Below are 25,885 nucleotides of genomic sequence, written 5' to 3'. Positions count from 1 at the left end.
TCCAGCGGAGGGCTACAAGGATGGTGAGGGGACTGGAGCATCTCCACTACGAGGAGAGGTTGAGGGAACTGGGCTTGTTCAGCCTGAAGAAGAGAAGGCTGCGAGGGGACCTTATAAATGCCTACAAATATCTGAAGGGTGGGTGTCAGGAGGATGGGGCCAAGCTCTTTTCAGTGGTGCCCAGTGACAGGACAAGGGGTAATGGGCACAAACTGAGGCACAGGAAGTTCCGTCTGAACATGAGGAGGAACTTCTTCTCTCTGAGGGTGACGGAGCACTGGAACAGGCTGCCCAGGGAGGTTGTGGAGTCTCCTTCTCTGGAGATATTCAAGACCCGCCTGGACAAGGTCCTGTGCAGCCTGCTGTAGGTGACCCTGCTTCGGCGGGGGGGTTGGACTAGATGACCCACAGAGGTCCCTTCCAACCCCTACTATTCTGTGATTCTGTGATTCTGTGTTTCTGTTTCAATGTGGTACTTCCCAATTGTATCTCAAAGTAACAGAAGTCATGGATCAGATACTACAACATAAATCTCACTTCTTTAAAAACAAAACACTCCCCTACCAAACACCAGCAAATGAGCTATTTTGCCTGTGCCAGGAATTGCAGATGAAGCGTTAATAATTAAAGCTTCAAAGTACCATACAAATGCCCTGCCCATGCTACACAGCAGTATCTCGCCAGAGATGCTTTAGCTCAGTCCATTCCCGAACCCATTCACTTACTGGATCACAGAATCACACAGAATGGTAGGGGGTTAGAAGGGATTTCTGTGGGTCATCTAGTCCAATCCCCCTGCCGAAGCAGGGTCACCTACAGCAGGCTGCACAGGACCTTGTCCAGGCAGGATCCACTTAGCAAAAACAAAACAAACTAACCAACCAAAGAGCCTATCATCAACCAGTCTGACCCAGTTGTACAAGCGATTTCTTGAAAAAGCAAAACCAAAAAGCAGACAGACCCTCGCGCTGCATATAACACACCATAAGGCTTTGTTACTCTGAATCTAAGTAGAGGCCATGTAAGGTCTTAGTCTCTAATTCACCAAAGCACTGAGACATTGACGAAGAGATTCTTAATCCCATCATTAAGCCCTTAAACCACTATTTCCCAATGTAAAGGACATGTTTATCTAGTTATTCTACTACAGATTTTAGGTTACATTGTAATGAATGACCATTCACAATGTATAAAACTGTTTCAGCAGAGCTACCACATATACTGTAACTAAATATACTTTTCTACTAGCCATCACTAATAAATTATCTTGAGCTAAAACAACAGATCTGGGTCTCAAAGACATCTGCTCTGATACAGAAAATGCAGTCAAATGTATGTAAGTCTACACCATATGCAAGTTCCTATGTTAACAGGCAGACTGACAGAATTCAGAAGATGGAAAGAAACCCCAAACCAACTCCCCCCCCCCCACCCATGCACCTACCTAAAGGTATTTTAAGGACTGTTTATGTTCCACTGAGAACAGGATGTATATTTTACTAATACAAGTTTTGAACAGAGTACTGTTTAAAGAATACTATATAGTCACAAATGGAAAAAAACTGAAGTGCTTCCTTAAATCCACGAGTTCTGGAAGCGGTTGTAGGGACCTGAGAAGTCCCAAACAGCTGTACACACGTTTTCAGGTCTAAACTGCAGTAGACTAATGCAGGATATTTTCACTTGAATGTGACATTTTCTTGTTCTGAAGAAACAAGAGTAATGCAAAATTATTTGAGGCTAATCTGCACTAGCTGAACAGTATTTGAAGGCAGTCTTAATGCTGAGCATTCAGCCTAATTATAATGTCTGTTCAAAACAGATTAATTAGGTTACTCGTACCTTTTTAGGTGTCCTTAGGCACTTGACCACAGCTAATAACAAATACTCAGTACTTCTTATCTCTAAAAACGCAAGTATCATTACCTCTATTTCTAAAGATGAGGAAACTGAGACACGAGTAAAAAAAGTCATCTGCCTAATGTCACCTAGCTGGAAGCAGAGCAGCCAGGAATGAAATACAGGTCGTCAGAGTCCCGTCTAGTAGTTTAACCCAATACGGTGTGGTGCAAGTGCCTAATTTTATACACATTTATATTCAAAACATAGTTGTGTAATCTAAGACTCAACTGTCTGATTTACACCATGCAGACTAACAAAGTACTGAGCATTTTTGAACCGTATTCATTTAATGCATATTCTTGTCCCAGATATGAAACAGAAAAATAAAGCAAACTAAAACCTATACCGGATGTGCCATCATGTAAGCATAATTTACATATATTACAGTTGTGGTACTGTTCATCACTATGTTTAATTGAAAAAAAAGTTACCAATGGCCTTTACACATGATTCTGCCACGACATCTATGTTTCAAGATCCCCAAGTACAGCATCTTAGGAAATCAGATGACTAGGGCTTTCATTAGAACAAAATATCCATTAAAAAATGCCTTTATCCTGACCAGTACAGAAATAAAGACATTTTTCCCAATGTTTTGTAATTTTAGAAATATGTATTATGGCTGAGTTTGAAAAACTCATTTGAAGCAGAGCCTTTAACACTTCCATTTGAAGCAAATGAGGGTCTGTTACATGCTTATTTACTTTAGGGCATAGCCCAAGCTCTCTATTTTGGCCAAACAATTTCATTTAAGCAAATAAAACCAAGTAATATACTGGGTTTTTTTCTGGTGTTAAATAGGTATTGTTTTGGAAGCACAATTGTGAGTGAACCAAAAATTTACTTAAAATAAATCCTGTAACATTAAAAAGAAAAGTCTAAAGTTTAAAACATTTACATGACTGTCTAGAAAAGAAGTGGTTAAGAACACCTAGCAGTACAAAACTGCAATCACAACAGCTTAATTTAAATATTCTAAGTAATAATTTCTGTTACCCCAGCCACATCAACTTACTATGCTGACATCTATCATCACCTCCAAGAAAGCGCACATCTTTGGAAGTACACGCACAAAAACTTTTCTGTTATTTTTAAATAATAGTTAAAAAAAAGACCTTTTTTCATATCGAACTTATAAGATATTATTTCATGGATGCCTTATTTAACAGCCTACAGCATCATAAATTAAAGTTTAATTTTATGAGGAAACAGAGATGTCACTTCCACCAGGAAGCAAAGAGATACAAGCTGTGCAATTAACCTGAAAGTAAGCACTGGAGAGGCTAGTCTACCTGCTGAACAAAGTTCTGAAAGGATGCAAGTCCAGAGAAGGACAGCAGAATTTTGGAAAGGAAGGCAACATCAGCAATACTCGTTCTTACCCAAGTTCCTTCACCTTCCTACAAAAGAACCTGTACTGGAGATAAAAGGGGGTAAAAAGGTAAGATGGCTTTATGTAATCTTTCAATCTTTGGTAATCAGGTAATTTCGCTGGTGAAGTTACTAAACAAACTAGAAAAGAGGATTTGTTTACTACCAAGTTTATTTCGTACTATGCATTTGCTAACTACTGAGGAAAAAAATGTTATGTTTTTCACCTTAAACAAACTGACATGAAAACTTGTTTCGCAGCAAGATACACTTTCCACACCCTATTAACTCTCTGTGAAATGTTTAAAGTAAGACAGAGAAGAATGGAGAAAACATTTTGTAGAAAAAGCAGGACAGAAATGTCTAATGGATATTTGCTAGCAGAGATTTTTAAGAAACTGCTGTATCAGATACAGAGTCACTTTTTTAAAATATAAAAGTCACTATGGAAGTGCGGTCTCAGGCGCATTTAAGGCCTGTTTAATAAAACCCGGTACACTCTGAAACAAGTACACACACCACATCTATGTTTTGCCACTTTCTTCTTAGCAGTTAGTTATTTCGCCCTTTTGTTTTTCCTATTTTGTCAGAATGCACTTTGCATCCTGTTAGTGAGTAGTTGTGAAAGTTTGCCAATCTTTGTATCAGGAGAGTTCAACTGATTCACGACTACTGATGCACTTTTTTTAACTACATCAAAACCTAACAGTTAACTACTTACAGCACACTGGAGTACATAGGGCTATCATAACCAAGTGCATGCAGAACACACGATACCAATAAGCTATGGCTTATATTGATCACTGACTGATACTCACGTTAGATTCCATGTCAGGATCAAGCTTGGGATTAACACTGGGTTTTGCCTGTTTTCAGTAGGTTTTTATGAGTACTAGCAAAACACCTAAACCACACACCGTTCATGATCTAGATCAACCCAACTACGTGACACTTTCAACCTTCACTGTAGCCACGCATTCTACAACTTCCTCATCTTTCTGCGCAAGATTGCAATACGCAAGTAAAAGCCCATTTTACACACAAGCACTTTTTAAGTCAGTGTTCTTTAGATTGAGGAAGTTTCCTCCTGAACAAACATGAGTGAAATGGCGTATCTCACACTTCGCTGTAGCTCCTTTTACTTTGAGAACATGCCACTAAACTAACTTTTACACTCAGGTATAATCTGTTTTGAAGAATTCCCAAGAAAAATGATACTGATGCCTTCGCTTTCCTCTGCTAATATGTACCACTGCAAACACCACCTTTACAGTGGTGGTTCCTGATATGGAAGTTCCTCTCAAAAATACCAAAAAGTTAGCAGTGTACAAAGCTAAAACCCTGCTGGGATTTTCACACTAACTTCTTAACCTTCCCATCTTGCTCAAAGAACTGTATTTGTTGATACAGAAGTTACCATATATAGGGGCAAAGACAGTGCAACCAAAGGATCTAATCCATCCTGTTTTGGCTGTTTTTTGTTGTTTTTTAAATAGTTATCACTGTCAGCCTCATCTTCAAAGAAAAAAAAAAAAATCCAACCCTCTCCACCCCCTACAAAAAAGTACTCCCTAACAAAAAACCCCACTTATTTCTGTTTAAAATAATCCAAACCCCACTCTCAATACTTCTCCAGAAATTCTGTTGCCATTTACCTTACCTGTAACACTACCATAGTTACTTATTCACATAGCTCACCACTTCAAACAGGCTTACCAGCTTATATACCATCGTATCAAGTTTGTATTAACATAGTGATTCTTCCTAGACACTTATGAGCTGCTGATTAAAGTTCAGCATTTTAGACGGATTCTTAGCCTTCAGCCATCTCAGGTGCTACAATATGAAGTAGACTGCTACATCTCTGTTGTGCCTTCTTTTCCTTTGTTACTAAGTAAGCACATTGCTAACATTTAAAATCATAGGAGAATTTAACAGCATTTAGGAAATAAAATTTCTCCTTTTTAAAGCATGCCTTTCTAGTTTCTATTCGATCATTAAATTCAATGCTTTCCATTTATGGACTTCTTACTCTGGCTAATTGTCCAACTAACAAATTCGGAGACACATTCTTTGCCTGGTTAACCATAAAAACTTACATAGATTTAGCAGTGTAGATGTAAAAAAAAACCCAAACAACCAACCAACACCAAACTGAAAAACTAGCTTTCTTCTGGACAAGGAAGCGGAAGAGCTAGCAAGTTGAGCTGACATCTAAAGATAAGAGCACAACAGCGAAGATCCCGAATTGCATCTACCCCTGCGGCTGACAAGTGGAAAAGTAACAGTCGCACAGGCAGCTGAGACTGGTCAAACTGCAGGGATGGAAACAACCAGCCCTTGAGTTTTTGGGACCCTTTACAGCGCTGGTGAGCCGCCTGGGTATTTTTCTGCAGCGACCAGAGCCCTCGCCGGGTGACAAATAGCGTTGGCCGGACCATTTTCTCCTCTCCGCAGGCTCCGAGTTCAAGGCCTACATAAAGGAAGCTGCCCCGGCTCCTGCGCGGTGCGACGTACGGGAGACAGCCCTTCGCCCGACCCTGGCGCGGGCGGCGGAGTGCCCACCGGGAGCCCCTCCGGCCTGGGGGGCCCCGCCGAGCGCCGTGCCCAGGGCGGCGGGCCGGGGGGGTGGGGAACGCAACCATCCACCACCGCCCCGGCGGGAGCGGGCAGGTTGCGCGCTGGCAGAGGGCGCTCCCCAGCCGGCGGGGCCGCGGCGGGGGGCGCGGCCCGGGGCAGGCCCCGCCGGAGGGACGCGGCCGCTCGGCGGGGGGAAGGAGGGAGCCGGGAGCAGACAAAAGCGGGTCGCGGCCGGCAGCGGGGTGGGGCCGTGACCGGGCGGCGGCGCCTCTGCTCCCGGGGGAGAGCGGCGGGAAGAGGCCTAGGGTGGGCACAGGCTTCCGCTGACGCCTACCCGGCCCCGCCGCGGGGTGGGGTGGGCGCCGCGCCGAGCGGCGGGGCCGGCGGCGGCTCCATCCTTCCCGCGAGGGGGGGGAGCGGGGCCGGGGCGGCGCCCGGAGGGACGACGCCGCCGCCGCTTACCTGGAGCTCGGTGAAGAGGATCTCCCTCTCGGCCGCGTTGGACGCCATTGCGCTGGGGTTTGAAGTCCGCACCTGGACGCTGCTGCTGCTGCTGCTGCCGCCGCCGCCGGCGGGGAGGGGAGCGAGGGAGGCGGGTCCGGGGCCGGGACTAAGGGCGCATCGGGGGCGGGGGGAGCGCTCCGTGCTCAGGCAGGCAGGGGGACGCGGGAGGGGCCGCCGCCGCCCCCCCCTCCTCTCATGGGGGTCGCGCCGGGCGCTGGGCCGCGGTGCGATGCGGTCCCCGCCGGGCCGCGGTACGCTCCCCCGCCCAGGCGCGGCGCTCGGCCCTGGCAGCGCTCGGCCGCCGCGGCTGCTGCTCCTGCGGCCGCCGCGGATGTCGCACCATTTGGCTGTCACCCCGTCGCAAAAGCGTCGCTGCTTTGCGGCTCCCGGAGCACGTGACGGCGTGTGTGTGTGTGTGGGGGGGGGGGGGGGGGGGGAGGGAGGAAGGCGTGGGCTCCCTGGAGGCGGCCGGCGGCCCGCCCCCGCCCCCCCGCGGGCAGAGCGGCGCGAGGCGCGGAGCGCGGGCTGGGCGGGAGGGCGCGCGCGCGGGCGCGCCTGCCTCAGCCCCTAGTCCACCCCCTCCCCGCCTCAGTCCCCCGGTCTCCCCAGGCCCCCCTTAGCCCGCCGGTCCCCTCAGCCCCCAGCCCCCTCGTCCGTCCCCCGGTCCCCTCAAGGCCCCTCAGCCCGCCGGTGCCCTCGCCGCCTTCCGCCCCGCCGCGCTCCCCGGGCCTCGCTTCCCCCTTCCGTAAAGCCCCAGCGCTGGGAGTCCTGTCGTTGGTGGCGGGGGGAGGGAGGCGTGTGGCGCACTCCTGGTGTTGGGGGTCGTAGGGGCTCGGCTCCGCCGGGCCTAGGAGACGGGGAAAACCTGGCCGCTTTTAGCAAGAGCAGCTAGCTGAGGAAGGAGAGGTCATGCTTGTCTCAAGCGCCCGGAGAGAGGGCAGCCACCTGCCGCCCTGGGGACCTGGAGCAGTGGCCCCGCAGGTTGTGGTGAGTGGGGGCTGTGAATGCCATTCTTATTAAAGAGCGAAACGCGTGTGTCGTGGGGTGCTTGGTGAGTGCTGGGGGGTTGGCACTGTTCAGCTAGTCTGCAGAACAATAAGCTGCTGAGAGCTTCAGTCCGTTTGAGCGTCTGGGAGGAAGTGGTTTCTCTCCCCTCTGGCAGCATGTGACACAAGCATGTAGTCTGTTTCCTGCCTGTGTCGGTTGGGGCTTTTCACCTGTTCATGAACACATACTTTCTGTTAGCTGGTCTATACACACACGCATTCGCATTCCATCTTGATATTGGGTGATACATTGGGCTAATTGAACTCATGCAAAATGCTGTGGGAAGCAGTTAACTTTCTCTATTTGTGCAGTTCATGACAAACTCATATAAGGTGAGGCATTTTGATAGATTCATCTTCATGCAGGCATTAGTGTTTGTTCTGTTTATGCTAGTGCAGCACTATATGACTACAGGCCAATAGTAATCTGCTTGCTCTAGAACGGCAAGTTAAATTTTGGAGGTTTTTTAGGGGTTTTTTGTTTGGGTGGTTCTTCTTTTGAGGAAAAGGGGAATGGGAGAAATAAGCATTGAATTACCACTACTATTCCTAGCAAATTTGAAACATGATCTGGATGAGGACATTGAGTGCTCCCGCAGGAAGTTTACAGATGACACCAAGTTGGGCTGGAGTGTCGATCTCCTTGAGGGTAGGAAGGCCCTGCAGAGGGATCTGGACAGACTGGATTGATGGGCCAAGAGCAATTGTATGAGTTTCAACAAGGCCAAATGCTGGGCCCTGCACTTCAGTCACAACAACCCCATGCAACACTACAGGCCTGGGGAGGAGTGGCTGGAAAGCTCGTGGTGGTAAAGGACCAGGGGGTGTTGGTTGACAGCCGGCTGAACATGAGCCAGCAGAGTGCCCAGGTGGCTAAGAAGGCCAAGAACATCCTGGCTTGTATCAGGAATAGTGTGGCCAGCAGGAGTAGGGAGGTGCTTGTGCCCCTGTACTTGGCCCTGGTGAGGCCGCACCTGGAGTACTGGGTTCAGTTTTGGGCCCCTCACTACAAGACATTGAGGTGCTGGAGCGTGTCCAGAGAAGGGCAACGAGGTTGGTGAGGGGTCTAGAGAACAAGTCTAAAGGAGGAGAGGCTGAGGGATCTGGGGCTGTTTAGTCTGGAGAAGAGGAGGCTGAGGGGAGACCTTATTGCTCTCTACAACTACCTGAAAGGAGGTTGTAGTGAGGTGGGTGTTGGTGTCTTCTCTCAAGTAACTAGTGATAGGACAAGAGGCAGTGGTCTCCAGTTGCATCAGGGGAGGTATAGATTCAATGTTAGGAAAAATTTCTTTACTGAAGGAGTGGTCAGGCATTGGAACAGGCTAGCCAGGGAGGTGGTGGAGTCGCCATCCCTGGAGGTGTTCAAAAGTGTGTAGATGTGGCACTTCAGGATATGGTTTAGTAGGCATTGTGGTGTTGGGTGGGTGGTTGGACTTCATGATCTTAGAAGTCTTTTCCAACCTGTGATTCTATGATTTTAAGTGTTCTTCCGCTCTTGGGTGCCAAACAATCTGAGGTACTGTCTATTATGCAGTACAAAAGAAGTTTATGGACGTATTCACACAGTTAATTTCACGTAAAATAAATACTAAGATAGTTCTACAGTAACAATGCACATCTTTACAGAAATTAGACTTACTTACTGATTTACACCAAAGTAACTGTATTGATATAGTTCATAATCTTGCATATACACAAATCTACGTGTAGACTTAGTCCACTTGAAGCCAATGGCTTAATTTCTGCTCTGTGTGCCCAGACAATTACAGGCTGGGAGGAACAGGGGAAAGTAGATACGGGAAAAATTTTACCTATCAGTTTAACAGACACTATTTTAGACAAAATATAGGAAGTTCATAAATCTGGGGTTAACAAAGTATTAATGCAAGATTTTAATTACTGTTCACTGCTGCAATGGTACATGACAGCAGCTGGTGAGGAAAGCACATCTTAGATATCACAAAGGCATATGCAACATCTGAGGCTAAATTGTAAATTGTGTTAAATTGTATCAGGAACTGCTTAGCACTTGCGTGAGATTTTTGAGGCATACACCTCCTGTGGTGAATGTAAATTCTGCAAATGCAGTTTAGGTTCTTGTGTGATTTTTTTTTTCTTTCTTTTTTTTTTTTTTTACTTACTATGCAATTTTAAACTACTTGAAGAATGCTAACTTGGGAGGTCATGTAGGTTACTTTTCAGAGTCTGGGTATCAGGTAAACATCTTTATGGAATGAAGAGCCACAAGGTGCATGACTGATACATTAGACAGTTATAACAAAGGAGAATTTCAGAAATCATTCATATGACTTCGTTGTGAAAAAGACTGTGTGGGGGAATCCTAGTTATTCTTCACCAGACTTCTGGCTCAATTTTTCCCATAGCCAGAGTTTCACATTATACAGTAAAATTTGTGCTAGCACAGCTTTGCTGTCAGTTGTATGAAGTAGTATTAGTTTAGCAGTCACATGTCAAAAGGCATGCATTGGCTTTACTGGTGGAACATGGTGCAGTTTTGGGCACATTGTGGAAGAAGATGAGGACGGGGAGGGGCAAGGAAATATATTTATACAATAATTTCTCATTTGAGTGTGATAGAATGATGCCAAACTATTTAAAATTCATTTGAACAGGTTTTGAGAACAGATATTTAAGGGTATATAGAAGTAATCAGAAATGGCTGGATTACTGACTTGATGAGTTCGTATACTTGTCAGCATGTATGTGGTTCATTATTGCAGCTCATCTACTAGCCTGCTGCTGTTGCAAGGGAGGAGGAGTCACTGTGCTAGCCTGTATATTTTACAAGATGTGGTCAGAGGGAAACACAGATTGTGCCCCAAAGAAAATGCATAGATATATGAGTGGGTGTCAACAAAGTCAGTGAAGCTTTGCGATTCCATCTAAAACAGGCAGCTGACTTTAGTTCATGCTTAACCCAGCCTGCTTATGGAGTGTAGCCTAAAACTTATTGTTATCCCTGTCAAGGCAGGGCCTATAAGCTTTTTCGTATTTCCAATGCTATTTACACAACTTGGAAGGACAAAGTCCTAGATTCTTTGATAGAAGTGTAGTGGTACAGGAATAAGAAGATGAACTGGTTGGAAAAAACAACATTATCTTAGCTAAATCTCTGATGCTTAATCATTCTTCCTCCAGAGTCTGGAAAACACAAGGCAGTGCTGGAAAACTGTAGCTCTACGTTTAAGTACTCTGACAGTGAAGTACTGAGCAAGAGAGAACATTCCGAGTGAGTCCCAAAATAGAAGGCAGTTAAGTACGTAAGTCCGAGAATTTAGCGTTATATGGAATCTTGAGTTCAGACTGTGCCTTAAAATATCTGAATGCTATTTCTTCAGCCATTATTCTGTCAACTCATTCCCTACACTCAGTTAACATGCTAGAAAAGCAAACTGAATGAAAAGGATGTCAGTACCATCGGCTAATGGCTTTAATTATTTCTTTTCTTCAGGTTGTGTTATTAGAGTCTTTGTCGCAAAGACCTGGAAGAGTAAATAGCTGAGACTTCCAGTGTTCCAAGTGGTGCAGAGCGTACCTTGTGAACCCTTGGGCATAGTACAGAACTCTTTAGAAAAATATCCAGGATACTGTAAGCAAAATCTAGGGTATTTTTTAGAATAGGTCTGACTAGTCCTATATATCATCTAAGGAAGAGGTTGCCTTCACTTGGTGATGTATGTAGAAATGAAGATTGAGGACATGTGAAGAACACCAGGCAGGTGTTAATTATTTTATTATTATACTTACTACCAGCAAGACTCTACCAGGAAAAAGTAAGTTTTTATTTAAGGTTCTGGTTAATGTTGCCTGTTTAAATTAGTGATATATTCTAGAGGGACAACAATGTAGAGACATGCTTGGGTGTGGGCTAAATGAAACTCTTGGGATGGAAAAAATTAGATATCATTCGACATGCACTGCGTTAGTAGGTGAGTGGGGGCAGTGGAATACTTGGCCAGCCCACCACCTTTTTAGGCACAGAGCAAGCTCTAGGAGTTGGTGACATTTTTGATGGGCTGGGGTAAAGATTAGTTGATTTGGAAGTAATACTGATATCTGTTAAAGAAAATCTTCTCTCTCTCTCTGCTAAAATTCACAGTTCAAGTCTACTTTAGGATAACATTTTCTTTAAATTCTTTTGCTTAGGAATAAAGATAAGTGTGTAAAAGAAATGTATTCCCAACATTAGTTTACAAAAAAACCCAAACAAACCACAACAGATTGTTAATAATGTAATCATTTGTTCTCCCTGACTTCTAGACATAGCAGTGTTACTCTTCCATAGTAGATATATTTCCATAGTTGTCCTTCTAGATTGGATCCTCTGAAAACCTTAAGAAATCCTGGATTTATCAGGCACAGGAAAAATGAGATGGGAGAATGTATATGTCTTTGTCTTCTTTGTTTGTTTAATTCAGCCTGGAGAAGTTGAAAAAATAATATATTAATGAAGAATAGTACTTTTTGTCTTCCTGTTCTACTTCTCAAATCATTGTGGGAATAGAAAAAAGCTTTGCTTTAAAGAGCTTCTAATAATAATAGGTTGTCTTGCAATAGATTTAGAAAGAAATGTGTCTAGATCAGGTTAAACTTTGAGATACAAAAAGAAATTAATATCAAGATTTTTTTTTGGACCAGCAACTTGCTGGTGTTTATTAAAGAAAATGCCAAACGGGAGAAAAAAAATCAAAGGTGTGGATAATTTTAATGTGTTTAGCTTGAGAATGTTGTTTCCTTTCTTGAAAAGTCACTTCTTCCATAGTATTTATTAGAAGTTAATTACTCTTCTTTTACTCAGATTTCTTAAAGGGAATTCCATGTAAGAAACAGCTCCTGAGAGAGAGCATGAGAGCTCTCTGAGGCTTTTACTGATGTACCACTGACAACGAAGAGTTCAAGATGATGACATATCATTTCAGTTTTCTATTTATGACTAAGTAAGTTTATTTAGCTCTTGTGGTGCTTGCAAATTTTGCATATTCTTAAACTATTTCTTTCTTACTCTTTTAATTACATAGCTAATCTTACGACTTTTGAGTGGATTACTGTGATGTAACCATAACCCTGCTAGCAATTGCTGCACACTTTCTAGTTAAAATTTATCTTCTGTGTTTACTATCCAGGGCTAGACATAGGCATATTATCACCAGCCAAGCAAGCAGATGCTATTAGGAGTGGAGTGCAACAAACCTTATCTTGCTATCTGTTTTATTAATTCCGGATCCTGGGAAGACTTGCAGTCAGTGAGAAAAGAGTGCTCCAGGGGAAGGAGGGTCATTCGTGTTATTGCCTCATATTCTTCTTTTCCCTCCTTCTCTTATGAGGGAAAATCTGCCTTATGCCAGTTAATGTCAGTGGAACTCTGTGGAGAGGCAGTGCCCTACCTGTGCGCAACCAGATGTAAGATCAGACCTCATTTCTTTAAAGAAGATCAACTTGGATTAGTTGAAGTAATAACAAAATGCTTTATGTCTTTACATTAAGGCTATGATCCTACAAGTGGATCAATGTGATGGATCTTTACACCTATGCTAAGTCCCAGTGATTCTAATTAAACTTGATTATAGGATCAAGCTTAACATACTTGGTGTTGTTTCAGCAATGAGCTCTGGACAGATGGACCCTTGTGCTTTCATTGAATCCACTGAATAGAATAGGGCCTGGTGCAGCATTGGCAACATCAAGGCCTTGTTTTCTGAAAATGTAGGTAAGAGATCTGTACAAGCAAGGTAACTATACTTCTGGGTAGTTCCTGGTCTCATTGCTTTATTTCTGTCAATTGCAAGCACATTAATTCAAATGATGGCTGGTCTAAACTCCTCTAGTTCATTTCAAAAACAAGGCAAGATGCATTGAAGAGTGATTTAAAATACGTTATACTGCTATGAAGAAGACTGACTTTCTGAAGAAATGTAGGTGGCTGTGACCTAAAGTTGCTATGAATAGACATTAGAAAATTGAGGCTTTGGAGATAATTGAAGCATTTTCACATGCAGCTTTGGGGTGTGCAACTTCCCATGATTCTAGGAAAATCAAATTCCTACAAAAGGCTTTGCAAATATAAAACAAACAAACAAAGAGTTTGAGAGGCACAACATAGCTCAAGTCCTAGTCTGCATTTGGAGGAAAGGGAAATGTATTGCAAAGGATGAATTGGCTGTGGGCATCCCCAGAGAAATCTTTGCTAAGTAGGAGATCTGTGCTTGAAAGACTGCTGCAGGGATGTCTCTGTTGTGTGCTTTTGAGGTGGGATTTGACCTGCCTTTGGAAAGCCTGCTGCTACCAGCAATAGTAGATTGCAGATTTGCTAGCAGCTCCCAGCAGAGTGTGCAAAAGGCAGAAGATTGTGTCCATTCTCCTCTGTGTCATGGTACTGACAGACTGGTCTTACCGTGTGTTGTGGAAGTTGATGTGTGTGACTCACAAACTTTTGGTTATCCTCAACCAATTTTAGTTTGCTGTTTTGAAATCTACAGCAAAACCTGACAGAAACGGGAATTAAGTCCTTTGCCTGAAAATATGTACAGCTGCAGTGCCATGTCCAGTCATGTAGTGTCTATACATCAAAGTTTTCTTTAGGTCTAATAGGTTTTGTGGACATTATAAACAACTATGCCAAATGATCCTGAAACAGACTTCATCAGGCACTTGGTCTTAGATGGTAATGATTTTTGGTCATAATTAACTTTGATGGCTGTTTTTTCTCTCAATGTCTTTATCTCCTCTCAGAGACAATAGCCTGCATATGTAACTCTGTCAGGGATTGAAGTCCTAAGTAGTTATTAACCTGTACTTAGTATGCAATGTCTCCAAATTAAAAGGGCAGATCTATCTTCATCTAATGAACACTTAAAACAAGAGAGTTACTAGGCAGGTTTATAGCTAGCTCTGATTGCATTCTCCTTGCTCTGCTGGGACTGACATCCCCAGGAGAGAAGAGAGCTTAAGAACTTTTAGAGAAAATGACAATTACATCAAACAATATCAAGAGAAAGCCATTAAAAAATGTTAGTGCTGATACCAAATATGTCACTGCTTCCCCTTCTCCCTTCTCTTCACTGCCTGCCTTTCCCCACCCCCAGTTCTTTTATTCTTGTGCTATGGCAAACAAACTTGCTCTTGTGTGATTTAGTGCAGCTTCACATTGCTTTGATTCATGTTCTGATTTTGAATCCTGTGGTTCAGAGATGGCTTTTTGCAGTGTGTTCCACATAAGGTACTGTTGCTTAAGCATAAGTGAGGAAGTAAGAATAGTATCTCTTTTTTTCCGTCTTCTTTTCTTCTTCTTTCCTTTCTTTTTTCTTTCTGCACCCCCTCACCCCCCCAGCTTTGAGTGGGCTGTCCGTAATAGGGGCAAGCAGGGAAGTTAATTGCACATGTTCCGTTTGGGATACCTTTTTAACTAGCTGTAACTTAAAATTTCATGTATCTTCAGGATGTTCAGAGGCATTTTCTCTTTTTTGAAGAAATCTGTTGGCATTCTCATGTTGTCTGAAAATGCACACAGTGTAGAAGGGCTTATTTCCATACTGGAGACTAGTTGTAAAGTTAATTGTGAAATGGCTCTTCTGACTGGAAAGTGAGATTATTAGGTATCTGAAAGAGCAACAGCAATTAAATTCTTGTACTTCTCTTAAATTGCTTAGATAAATAAATGCTGGTGCTTTTTTTTTTTGATAGTGTAATGCATTTTCTTGTAAACACTTAATGTTACAGTTTAGCCTGTTTTTATGTTATAGAGCAAACACTGGATGTCTGAAGGACTTAAGCTGAATCAATTTGGGTTAAGTAGCTTCGAAGCATCTTGAAATGCATTTGCTGAAATCCCACACTGTCAGTATGACCTCAGATTTGAACCATTTATTATAATCACATAATGAAATATTCTCATAGAAATATAAACCACTTTCAAGTAGGTTTATTACCTAGTAAGTAGTTTGCAGTTAGTGAACTTGTTTCTTCTTTGTAAGAAAAATGAGGCTAGAAACTACTGAAGAATGTGTGGAAAAATGTTTCGGAGCCTTGATCTGTTTTCTGTACCTATGTTGTCACCAGAGGCAAACACTAAGGTGCAGTTAATGGAGGAGAGGGCTGAAGTGTACTGGGTGGGTATTTGAAATGTGATAACCTGAATTTTCTTTACATTTGTTTACCTCTGCTTGCTGCAGTGTTGACATGTTGGTTTCACTGAAGGCAACTTTTACACAAGTGTTAGAAATGTCTCTAACTAATGGAATGCCTTACTCGGCGTGCTCTCATTCATTCCCTCTTGACTTGTTGCTTGCTTTCTTCTGTCTGTTCCCTACACACTCCACAAACTTCTCTCTCCGTGCTGGAAGTAGTGCAGTGATGGAGCAAAGCATGAAAATGAAGTGTAGTAATCTAAAAATAATAAGGTTTACCCTTCTCCTGTCCTATATTCTTTCTCTCCATCATGAGATCCATCTAATAAGTCAATATTGAACTGCAGTATCCTTAAAGACTATGTGATTGAGATAGGAGAGCTTAGCTTAATAGGACCTGAGCTGAATGTGGTCATAATAATGATGGACATGGTGGAAACATATCAATCATATCCTCATTATCTTTGGAACCATGGCCAAATTCTGTAGGACACAAGTACTTAATAACCTTAAGAGTTGCATAAGTAGCCCAATGTTTGTTCTTTTATTAAGCATGATAGATAATAGTAACAATTAGATGAATACACCACATCTAGATATTAACAGTAGATCCAGTTGTTATTTGCACCTCTGCCATGTGGGTAGATTTTGATTTAATATTAGAGAAGTGCAATAATAGTCAGGGTAATAAAATTGTATACTGTATTATGAGGCATGCAGACTTTAGATATAGCAGACAGTACATTATAACTTGTTTTCATAACATGCAGATTATCAAATCATACTTCAAAAATATGAATATTTCATAGGTATAATACAACAGAAGTATTTTGAAAGAAAAAGGTGAAGCTGAGGTCAGTTGGGGATTGCCATTCGCAGGCTGTCCTTAACTCTGTTTATTGCTTCCCTGTTTCCCAGCAAATCCAGTGTTTAAGAAGGATTGTAAGACCCATGTAATCATTGAGGATTTACTTCCTTTGGTGCCTCAGAGCTGTGTTCAGCAACAACACTGTTGTATTTGTTTTTTAAGCATACACCTCACCTTTACAAGGTACAGATGGATGTTACCAGGAAGTATTTTGGCTAGCAACAACTGTAAATTGTTGCTTGAAATTAACATTTGAAATTTAGGTAGACGTAGGTTCAACTTGTGGTCTTGCACTGACAGAAGGCACTGGAGTTCTGAAGGGATCTTAGGTACAACTGATGTAAATTGGGACTCTGGCTAATGAGGTCAAGAGTCTCTTTTTCACATTTCAGATTTCACAAAATCTTCTTAATTCTCAGTTTTGATATTAGAATATAGAATAATTCTAAATGTACAATAGTTAGGCTAAGGTTCAGGTTAGGCTTAAGGCTTGTAGTTTGGAATAATCTTTGCTGCCAAAAAGTTCTTCTGGTGTCTGTAGTGAATAGAGAGCATAATGCTCTGATAAACTGCTTAATATTTCTTAGTGCTTAATGTTTCTGAAAATTATGTGGTGTAGACTGGTGGATAAATTAAACTAATAGTTTAACTGAAGGACTTTAGAACTGCAGTTTACCTCACACTCTTTCCAGTCTTTCTGTAACACAGGTAAAATATAGAAACATTTGTGTTTATTCATATGTGACTTTCTTCTTACTTGCATAAGTTAAGTGTCCTTAACACAAAAAGGAAAAAAAAAATTGCTAATGGGAAAGGTGTATTAGTGAAAGATCCAAAACTTCCAGAGGATATTCTTTATAAATGGAAATTTTAATATTAAATTGCTCCATCTAGTGGCAAACTGCTAAACCTGATAATTTTTCTTTAGTGCTGATTATCCTTTAGTAATTATTATTCCTTTTAAGAATTTGACTGGATTCTTCTTCTTTTCCATGGGAAGTTCTCTGCCAAGGGAACTCCACATGTGACAAGGTACAAACCTTGATTTTTCTTCCAGTTAGTTCTGAGGATTTTTGCTGTTTACTTCAATGGAAGCAAGCCTTACGTGTCAAAGTGCCTGAACTGCTTTTGAGAATTTGGTCTTTGTGTCTCCTTAAGGAGAACAAGTTCTCCTTGGGGCTAAGAGGGAAAATGGGGAAGCCGGATTGCATAAATAATTAATACAATAAAGATGAAGTCTCTGATTCTTTGGCAAAGAGTTAAAATGCACAGTGAATCATGTACTGAGTACATGCATCTTGTGTTCTAACATGAGGTAAGTTTCTGTTTCAGATTGTTTTATTCGGACCTTAACTAGCATTGATACTGTACTTTTTGTAATAATAATGAACTAGTTGAATTATTTGTTAATGTCAATATACTTTGTAAGCAATTGGAATTCTTACGCCAACTGAGGTGAAAATGCCTGTGTTTCCCAGTTATATGAAAATAGGCAGAAAATTCAAAAGGAAAAAGTTCGAGAGGTTTAATCCAGATATCTCCAATGCCTTCTTCCTTTGCACACCTTGAAAAGACACATTCTGACAAAAAAGAAGGGAGCTCTTGAGGAAGCTTGCATATTTCCTTCTGCCCACTGCTGTGATCCCTTGTGCAGCTGGCTTTAAGGGAACTCATGCGCTTAAGAATGCAAGATCATAGAACAATGAATCAGTTTCAGGGTGGTAGCGTGCTGTTGTTTTTCTGAGTAGAGCCCCAAACTGTGCAGCCAGCAGCTGAAGTCCTGCAGAGAGACAGAAATATTTAAAAATAAAAATCAATAAAAAGGAAAAGAACTAAAATCGTTTAAAACAAAATTGTAAGTATTAGATTTAAAAAAAAAAAAAGTTGGCTGTTCTTGAGAGTGTAACAGATGCACTGGACTTGCTAACTCCCTATCCTTTACTTCTGTAATTCGTTTTTCAGTTTTGGTTAATCTGTTACATAAATAATTTAGACACCTTTAATTTCCTGATAGATTAATTTTTACTTCTCGGTCCATGTCTGAATACTCCTTTTATATTAAGAAACTGTTCTATAACACTAGAAGAGTTGCACTTTATTCCAAGACTGTTGTTGTTATTATTATTCCCTTGAATAATGGAACGTAAACCTTGTAGTATACTTTTCCAGACTTGCTCTTCCCAGTTAGGTTGGTCTCTTAAAATTGCAGATCACTGTTCCTAGCCTCCTTTCCCAGGCAAGTGAACCCCTTAAATATCACAATTGCATAACTTCCCTACATGTGAACGAAAGTTTCGTCGCAGCATGCATTTTTAATGTCAGCTGCTATACTTTTGGCTGAACTTGCAGTATTTGAAATACAAGCTAACACATTCAGAGAATAGTGCATGAACAAATAATTAACGTTGGTGTGAATTGGAAAGGTACTTTTCATCTTCTGTCATTCTTACATAGCTGAGGCCTTCTCAGGCAATAAAGCCAGCTAGATGTACCCCATCTCTGTCTTTTTCTAACGCCTGATGGATTTTGGGCTATTCTTTCTGAAGAATGTAATTCCTGCAGATAATCTTTATCAGTGTTGCTGTGGTTGAGTTCCTTCCCTGGTACTGCCAGCTACAGCAGTACTGACAGAAAACTGAATAAAAAGCCTTGGCCTTTGCACCTCTTTCTATTGGACTGGGGAAGCTGAGAGGTATCAGTGACTCTTTTTTTTTTTTTTTTTTTTTAAACTGGTGACTTTCATGGTTCAAGGCAGGGAGGCGGCTACTAAAGGTTTTGCAAAAGTGAAGAAAAAAGACTGCTGCTTGAATAATTACATTGTTTTAAATATATATACATCCCAAAGACAGTTTAGTCTGGAATGGTAGCTTTCATCCAGTTGTCACTTGGAATTATATGATCATTTACACCAACCTTACATGAATTTCGTAAGTATTGCTAATTCAGGTATGTATCCTGTCTATTGAAAAAAATCATTTCACATGTGGAGTTGTCTGTTTTTAGTATTTCTGAACAGTTTTCATTGGGAAGTGAGACTAATTTAAAAGGACTTGTCTTCTCTTACAACTAGTTGGAAACGAATTAATGCCTATTGTATTTTGAGAGGGGTTAGGTTCTTGTCCTGGTTGTTTTGGCGAATGGTCTGTATTTATTTTTAAAGAAGGGTTTTTTGTAATAGTATCTAGCCATAGATTACTCCATTTTATCTACATCACTCTTTTAAAAAGTGCCCATCTTTAATCTGTTATCAAGGTTCAATTGGCAAGTTTTATTGTCTATATGGTACAAACCTAGACCTATAGTCTCTGGAGGGAATTGCTAGGAGATGTTAGACAGTAGTAGTAAATGACTTATGGTTCAGATAACCAATGCCAGTTTTCTCAGTATGGCACACATTTTCTGTCTAGGAAAAAATTATGATTAATCTGGTTTTGGTCATATTTGTTGCATGGTAAGGTATCTTCTTGGAGGTCACCAGGGACAACTTAGATTTTTCCTGTTGGTGATGTCCTCAGCTGCGAAGGATATTTTAAAATTATTTAGCTTTCCAGCTTTTTAAGTGTATACTATGATACTGAACACTCCAGGGTTTTGAGATTGCTTTATTTTAAAACAATAGAAACTTCCTCTGAATTAAGTAAAAATATGTATATGGAATCTTTATACTCTTTCTTGTTTCCTGAGGCAGATATGTTGTCAGAGTATGCCTTACAATGATTTGTACTGATGCAATTCTGCTCTTCTCTAGAGTTGCTTTGTTGTGCTTTTCTACTGATTTTGGTTTTGAAAAATGCCTAAACCATTGTACTCCTCATCCCATCAAAATGTCTTATTTTTCTGATGAAACATATTTGTTTCAAGCCTGAGCCAAACAGCAGCAGTCTGAGGAAACAGTCTCTCAAAGTGTGCATTGAGGGAGAGGATATTTAATGTATGCTCCTCTGTTTTTTCCAAAATGTACTCATCAGAACCTTGCTGTTACCCATGTGCAGTGTAAATAAATATTTGGTGTTGACCACTTTTTCTTTATTCTTCATCTTTGCTCCTATAATGCTTCCTTGTTTCCTAGCAGAAAATGTCTTTTAAAAATGTCATGGGTGTATTCAGAAGTGATGGGCTTTCTATCCTTTTGCAAGTTACTGAGAGTACCTATCTGCTGATCCATAGACATCTGACCCTTTTCTCTGAACAGATGCCATAGGACAGTTCGTGACTTGCAGAGTGGTTGGCTTTTTCTAGCTTTGTTCTGGACTAGAAGAGCTTGCTTTTCTCCCAGATGTCTAAAGGTTTTGGTCTCATGCACCTTCTCAATGATACCAAGTCCATGAAGTTTCAATCCTGTCAATCTGTGCTGTTGCATTTTGGATTTTAAATTGTTTACCATATCAGGTTGCTTATTTCATAAGCTTAATGCTGGATTAATTGGACCTTAATTGGGCAAATAACTGTGATTCTAACCACTTCATCAGAAAGTGATTCTAGATTTCCCAGCATGGCTAACCTCTAAAAGTTTTAATTTCGGATTGTAATAAAATCTAATCTTACTGATCATTCAGCCCTTTTTCATCACATAGATACTATCTCCCCAAAGGAAACAAATGCAAATATTTTGGGGGTTTTTTGTTTGTTTTCAGTGTATTCTTGCCATAGATGTAGTTTCTAGTTTAATCAGGTTTAACCCCTTCCCAAACCTTCTTTCATATGTTTCTTACTGAGTCGATAATCCAGCTGCTGTGGTGTTTCCATAGTTGGTCTCCTCTAAGCTAACTGAAAATGACTGATTTTCAGATCCACCTCTAATCAGAAATAAATGATGTCCTTTTCACTGGTGTGTACTGTGAACAAAGAAAACCAGTATGTGACTTCTTGTCTTACACATATTTCCATACTGACAGATAAAAAGCATTCTACTCAATTGTTCTACTCAGGTTTGTTTTGTTGCATTTTTTAACCTCTGATACTGTGTGGTCTTCAGGAATAATTTCAGTCCCAATATTGTAGCTAATCTGAAATAATTTCCATTACATCTCTCCTGTGACTGCAGAACAGATCATGGACTATTTTGGTGCTCCTTTCCAGATTTACTGCTAGCAAAGCAGAAGTCCACATTGAAAGGCGTATTTCCAGTCCAGCAAGCTCTCCATGTCCACATTCATGTTTCCATGAAATTATGAATCAAAGCTTCAGAAGCAGAACATCTGAATGAGAATAAAACATTCTGGAACAGGTGGAATCACGTGGTATTTCATTAACATACCTATGAATTCACATGTAGAAGTCCTGAATTTCTCTACTCCAACATAAAGATAAGCAATACAAAAGACTGCTCAAGTACAGAGCAGAAAAGTAGCACTTTAACTTGACTTTTGCCAAGACTTCTTACACTTCCTGTGTTTAGTGCTAATGTGAGCTTCCACTGTTTCATTAAACAGGCTGTTCGCGGCATCCTATTTTCTTCAGCAGATTTCTATCACAGCAGTTATTGTCAGACTTGACAGACTAGCAGCTGGAGATATGAACCAGGCATAGTAGGAAAAAATTTAGATGTTTCAGGACTCTTATCTTTTTCAATAGCTTCTTTTTTTTTTTTTTTTGGTTCTCTAAACTGAATTTTGTCCTGTTATTGTCTTGAAGTAGAATTGTGGGCTTAAAGTTTTCCCTCCTCTCCTGTGAGTAGGAGGTGAGTTAGAATGTGCAAGCTGATTTGGAGTAGAAAAGAACAAAGGATTGCAATGGAGGCAAACTTCCAGTAGAAGTAGCATATTTGTCTACTTTCCAGATTTAGCATTAGATTTGTGTGTCAGAGTGTAGAAATGTACGTTGTGGATGGCTCCTTGTGGACTGTAGAGGTGTGTTTGAGTACTACTATGCGTGGGGGAATTAAGTTTCATAGGAAATGTAGCAATGTTTGTGGGTTTTTTTTTAAATTTTTTCCTTTGAAACTTCTGTTGCTTGTTAGCTGAAGACTGAATTTACATTTTCTTTGGAAGCTCTTTCAAAGAGCAAATTTGTGAGCTAATCATGGACTAAGCATGAAGATCATGGAAATGTATCTTCTTTGGAGAAGTATTATCTGGAAGCATTAACATTTTAATTAAGTCAGTGAAGTGAATATGCTGTAGGAAGGATCCAAATCTCTGGAAGAAGGTACTGACCAGCTTGCATGAAAATAATTTACTGTTTATATTGTAACAAGGATGTGTGTGTGCTAGAGAGGGGGAGAAGATGGTGCTTAGAAACAGAAAGGTTTATCATCAACCTTGTCAGGTGAAGCTCCAACAGAAAAAAAGAATGTGTTTCTGAAGCACACAGGTCCTATGTAACAACACTTTTCTGGAAAAAGTCTGTATGTGGTGCCCACAACATGCAAGAGATGGGATTTAACTTCTGATTAAAGGTCCCAAAAAAGCCTTCATGGGAACTGAGGCAGAGAAATATATACAGATGCGGCTGTGCGGTCTTGTCCAAACCAAAGTTAAAAGTTGGGAATTAATGTGTTTGAACAATTTAGGAGTCTGGAAGGCTGATCCATCTAGATCATACGATCTTGTATCTGTTAACAGGTAACAGACTTGTGATACCTTACAAAAATGTGCCAGAAGGCAGCAGAGCAGTCCAACAAGGCTAAAGGAAATGCAACCTAGCTTTCTGAGAAATGGAAACAACGCCTGTGGCTTTCTAGCCATGAGATTGTTTCCTAAGGCTGACATGATGCTTTGCTGTGAAGGATAGATAGATCATGTTTAACTTAGTTTGAAATTTGTCTCCTCTAAAGATAATGTTATGTCATATTTATTTGCCGTAAGACAGTAATCACTTCTGCGCATATTCTCCTGCAAATAGATCTGCATCATGAATTTCATGTTCACCATCACATTTATTCAGTCTGCTGGCTTTAGGTCTGTTAGGAATGCTTTCCAGTTACAGACCTAAATTTATGGCTTGCCCACATCACTGTCACCATGTAACTTCCCATCTTCAGAAGGTTACTTATCTGATCTTATGACTGTTTTCTTCTCTTCCATGCAAGAGGTCACTTTGAAATGTCCTCACACCAATTGCTTTACTGTGTGCAGCAAACATGGAAGAACACTTGGATCATAGTACTTAGATAGTAGGGTCTACCGCTTATATGAAGATGTGGAAAACTGTGGACTATGAGGTCTCTGAAAACAGATATATTGTGCTTTTCTAACTTAGTAAAAACTTGAAGACTTGGCAAAAATTAATGGGAATTAGTTTGTTGAAAAGAAGTTTGGGAAGGCTGAGAGGCAAATCACCAGCAGATCTGTTAAACTTTGAGTCTAAGTAACTAAAGAATGTCTCTCTATTACTTGTGTTAAGTCTCTGTGGTCACTTGGAGAGGAACAATGCTATGAATAACAATCCAAGTGGATCGGTTCAATCAGTCATATCATTTTGCTTGGGTTCACTTGATTGGATAGCTAATTAAGTATTAAAGGGGAAGTAGTAGAGATTGCATACTTCTGTAATTTCTATTTCTTTTAATTCAGAAAGTGCAGTAGGGAATCTCTGCTTTTCAGAAAGCTTTGACAACAGCATGCAAGCAAAGGAGACTGAACTACAGTGCACAAATGGTGACTGTGGTCTTGCCAGTGCAGAATCCCCTGTATGAATTGAGTAAATCCAGTTTATTGGACGGGGTATACACAGATTAGCTGAACAGCTTATATATAGTAATTCTAATGTTATTTTGAGACCTGTCCCCATGTAGATATGCTTTAAAGGTGGTACTGTCATACGGCATTTTTGTGCGACTGGCCAATTATTTGGTTATTTTATCTATTAAGTCTTCTTTTAAGGTAGGGCTGCAGATAACTTTTCTGTTTGTTTTGACATTCCCAGGTGTCTAAAGGCTGTAGAATGTTGTAAGCCAAAGCATGGAATCCTATTAAAAAAGAACTTAAATCACAGTGCATCTTCTGGTGTTTAGCATTAGTGAATAACTATCCCACAGAAAGTCAATTTTGCACTAGAAAATAGTCTGACTGCTTATCAACTTCAGAAAGTTCAGGAGCAGCTCATTAGCATCACATAAGTAAAAGTAGAATCAGGTTTGCATTTTTAGAAAGTTAATTTGTAAAAGACAATTGAAATAACAGGAGTGGTGGTTTTCTGTTTCACCTTGTGGACAGAGATTAAGAAGGTAAGACTTTTCTCCTTACAGTGATTTCTCTGAAGGCAACTAATTTAAATTCAAAAATGCCAAAATTTTTTGGGATCAATTAGAAACTTTGCCCTGAGTACATGAGCTCTCCAAATGAAGGAACAATCTTCCCATCTCTGCAGGGTAGTCCACTTCATCTAGTTTTTCTTAACCATTATTGTGAACACACGTGTGCATAAAATACCATTGGCTGTGTATTTTTCATAACTTTCTGCTCTTAACAGGAGGTCTGAGCTCTTAATCCTTCCTCTTGTGTTGGTTTGGTGTCATTTTTGTGAATGGAACAAACTTCCTTAATCAACTCAGTAAAGCAGAAAGAGGAATGAGACCTGCTTTCCAAAACTATTTCCAGAGATAGTGGAACGCACTCAGTGGAGGCTTTTGTTAATTTAAAGTATTGAGTTAGCAGTCTTGGCCACTCTCTTCCCCCACAGGATGGGGAATACAAGCTTTCGCACTCCTGCTTTAGCTGCACATTGTGTCACTGATGACTGAATGGGTAGATGCAAGGCTAAAGGAGGTAGATGAATTGCTATGCTCATTTCATCTTTTTTTTTTACTATTAAGTTTTCAGAAATAGTGCCAATAAGAAATGAAATAAATTTTGCAAGTGAATTGAATTCTTTATAATGACTTTCTTACAATGGTTCTAATTCTGCTGGTTTTACTTGGACAGAAGTCCTATTGAAGTCCCCATAAGAACTCTAGGATCAGCATTTAGTATTTGCCTCAGTTCAGTAATTGTTTTCCTTTCTGCGACTTTTTAGAGTGCTCTGACAAGCAAGGAATGAACAGCCTATCTTATCGAGATTTATAGTCAATAGCTTCTGTAGTCTAGTGAAGAAGACATCTGCTGTGCAAATAGCAAGGTTAAAGTGATTGCACATGAAGTAAATACAAACTTGAGCTAGTATTTCATCCTGAAAACCAGTCTCAACAATACTTAGATAACTTCGTGTAATGGAAGCCCTTTCATAATCTTGACCCATATACAGTTTTGTCAAATCCAAGGTCAGATAGAATTTAAAAAATAAGCTTTATTTGAACTTCTGTAACCATGATTTCACATTGTAAGTATGCTCTTTAATAAAAAAATGCTACTATTGTTTGGTGTTTTTTTTTTTTTATAAATTCTTATATAAGTCTCAGAGTCTGATCAGTTGTAATAGAAAAGAAAATATTATCTATTTGTTTAGGAAATGTCTTCTAAACCATTACAGCTGCAGACAAAAGGAGTTCATTTCAAATTGATTAATGTGCTGTAAGTATCTGGAATTGCTTG

The 25,885-nt window shown here is 40.7% G+C and overlaps 1 protein-coding gene and 1 long non-coding RNA gene across 2 annotated transcripts in view; one reads left to right on the top strand and one right to left on the bottom strand.

Annotated features, from left to right (window-relative positions):
- The window catches only part of PKN2 (protein kinase N2), a 59,011-nt gene extending 52,393 nt beyond the window's left edge, over positions 1-6,618 (bottom strand). The window contains exon 1 of the mRNA XM_075424861.1: positions 6,316-6,618. Coding sequence (XP_075280976.1) covers positions 6,316-6,363 — 48 coding nt within the window. The 5' untranslated portion in view covers positions 6,364-6,618. The remainder of the gene's footprint in view (positions 1-6,315) is intronic.
- Positions 6,619-7,011: 393 nt separating this feature from the next.
- Positions 7,012-25,885, top strand: part of LOC142361690 (uncharacterized) — a 209,879-nt gene continuing 191,005 nt past the window's right edge. Inside the window, exon 1 of the long non-coding RNA XR_012764334.1 lies at positions 7,012-7,344. This is a non-coding gene — a long non-coding RNA (uncharacterized LOC142361690). The remainder of the gene's footprint in view (positions 7,345-25,885) is intronic.

The sequence above is a fragment of the Opisthocomus hoazin genome, chromosome 6 (assembly GCF_030867145.1).
Source record: "Opisthocomus hoazin isolate bOpiHoa1 chromosome 6, bOpiHoa1.hap1, whole genome shotgun sequence".
Lineage (NCBI taxonomy): Eukaryota > Metazoa > Chordata > Aves > Opisthocomiformes > Opisthocomidae > Opisthocomus > Opisthocomus hoazin.
The sequence above is the reverse complement of the archived record's forward strand: the minus strand, read 5'-3'. Positions and strand labels throughout refer to the sequence as shown.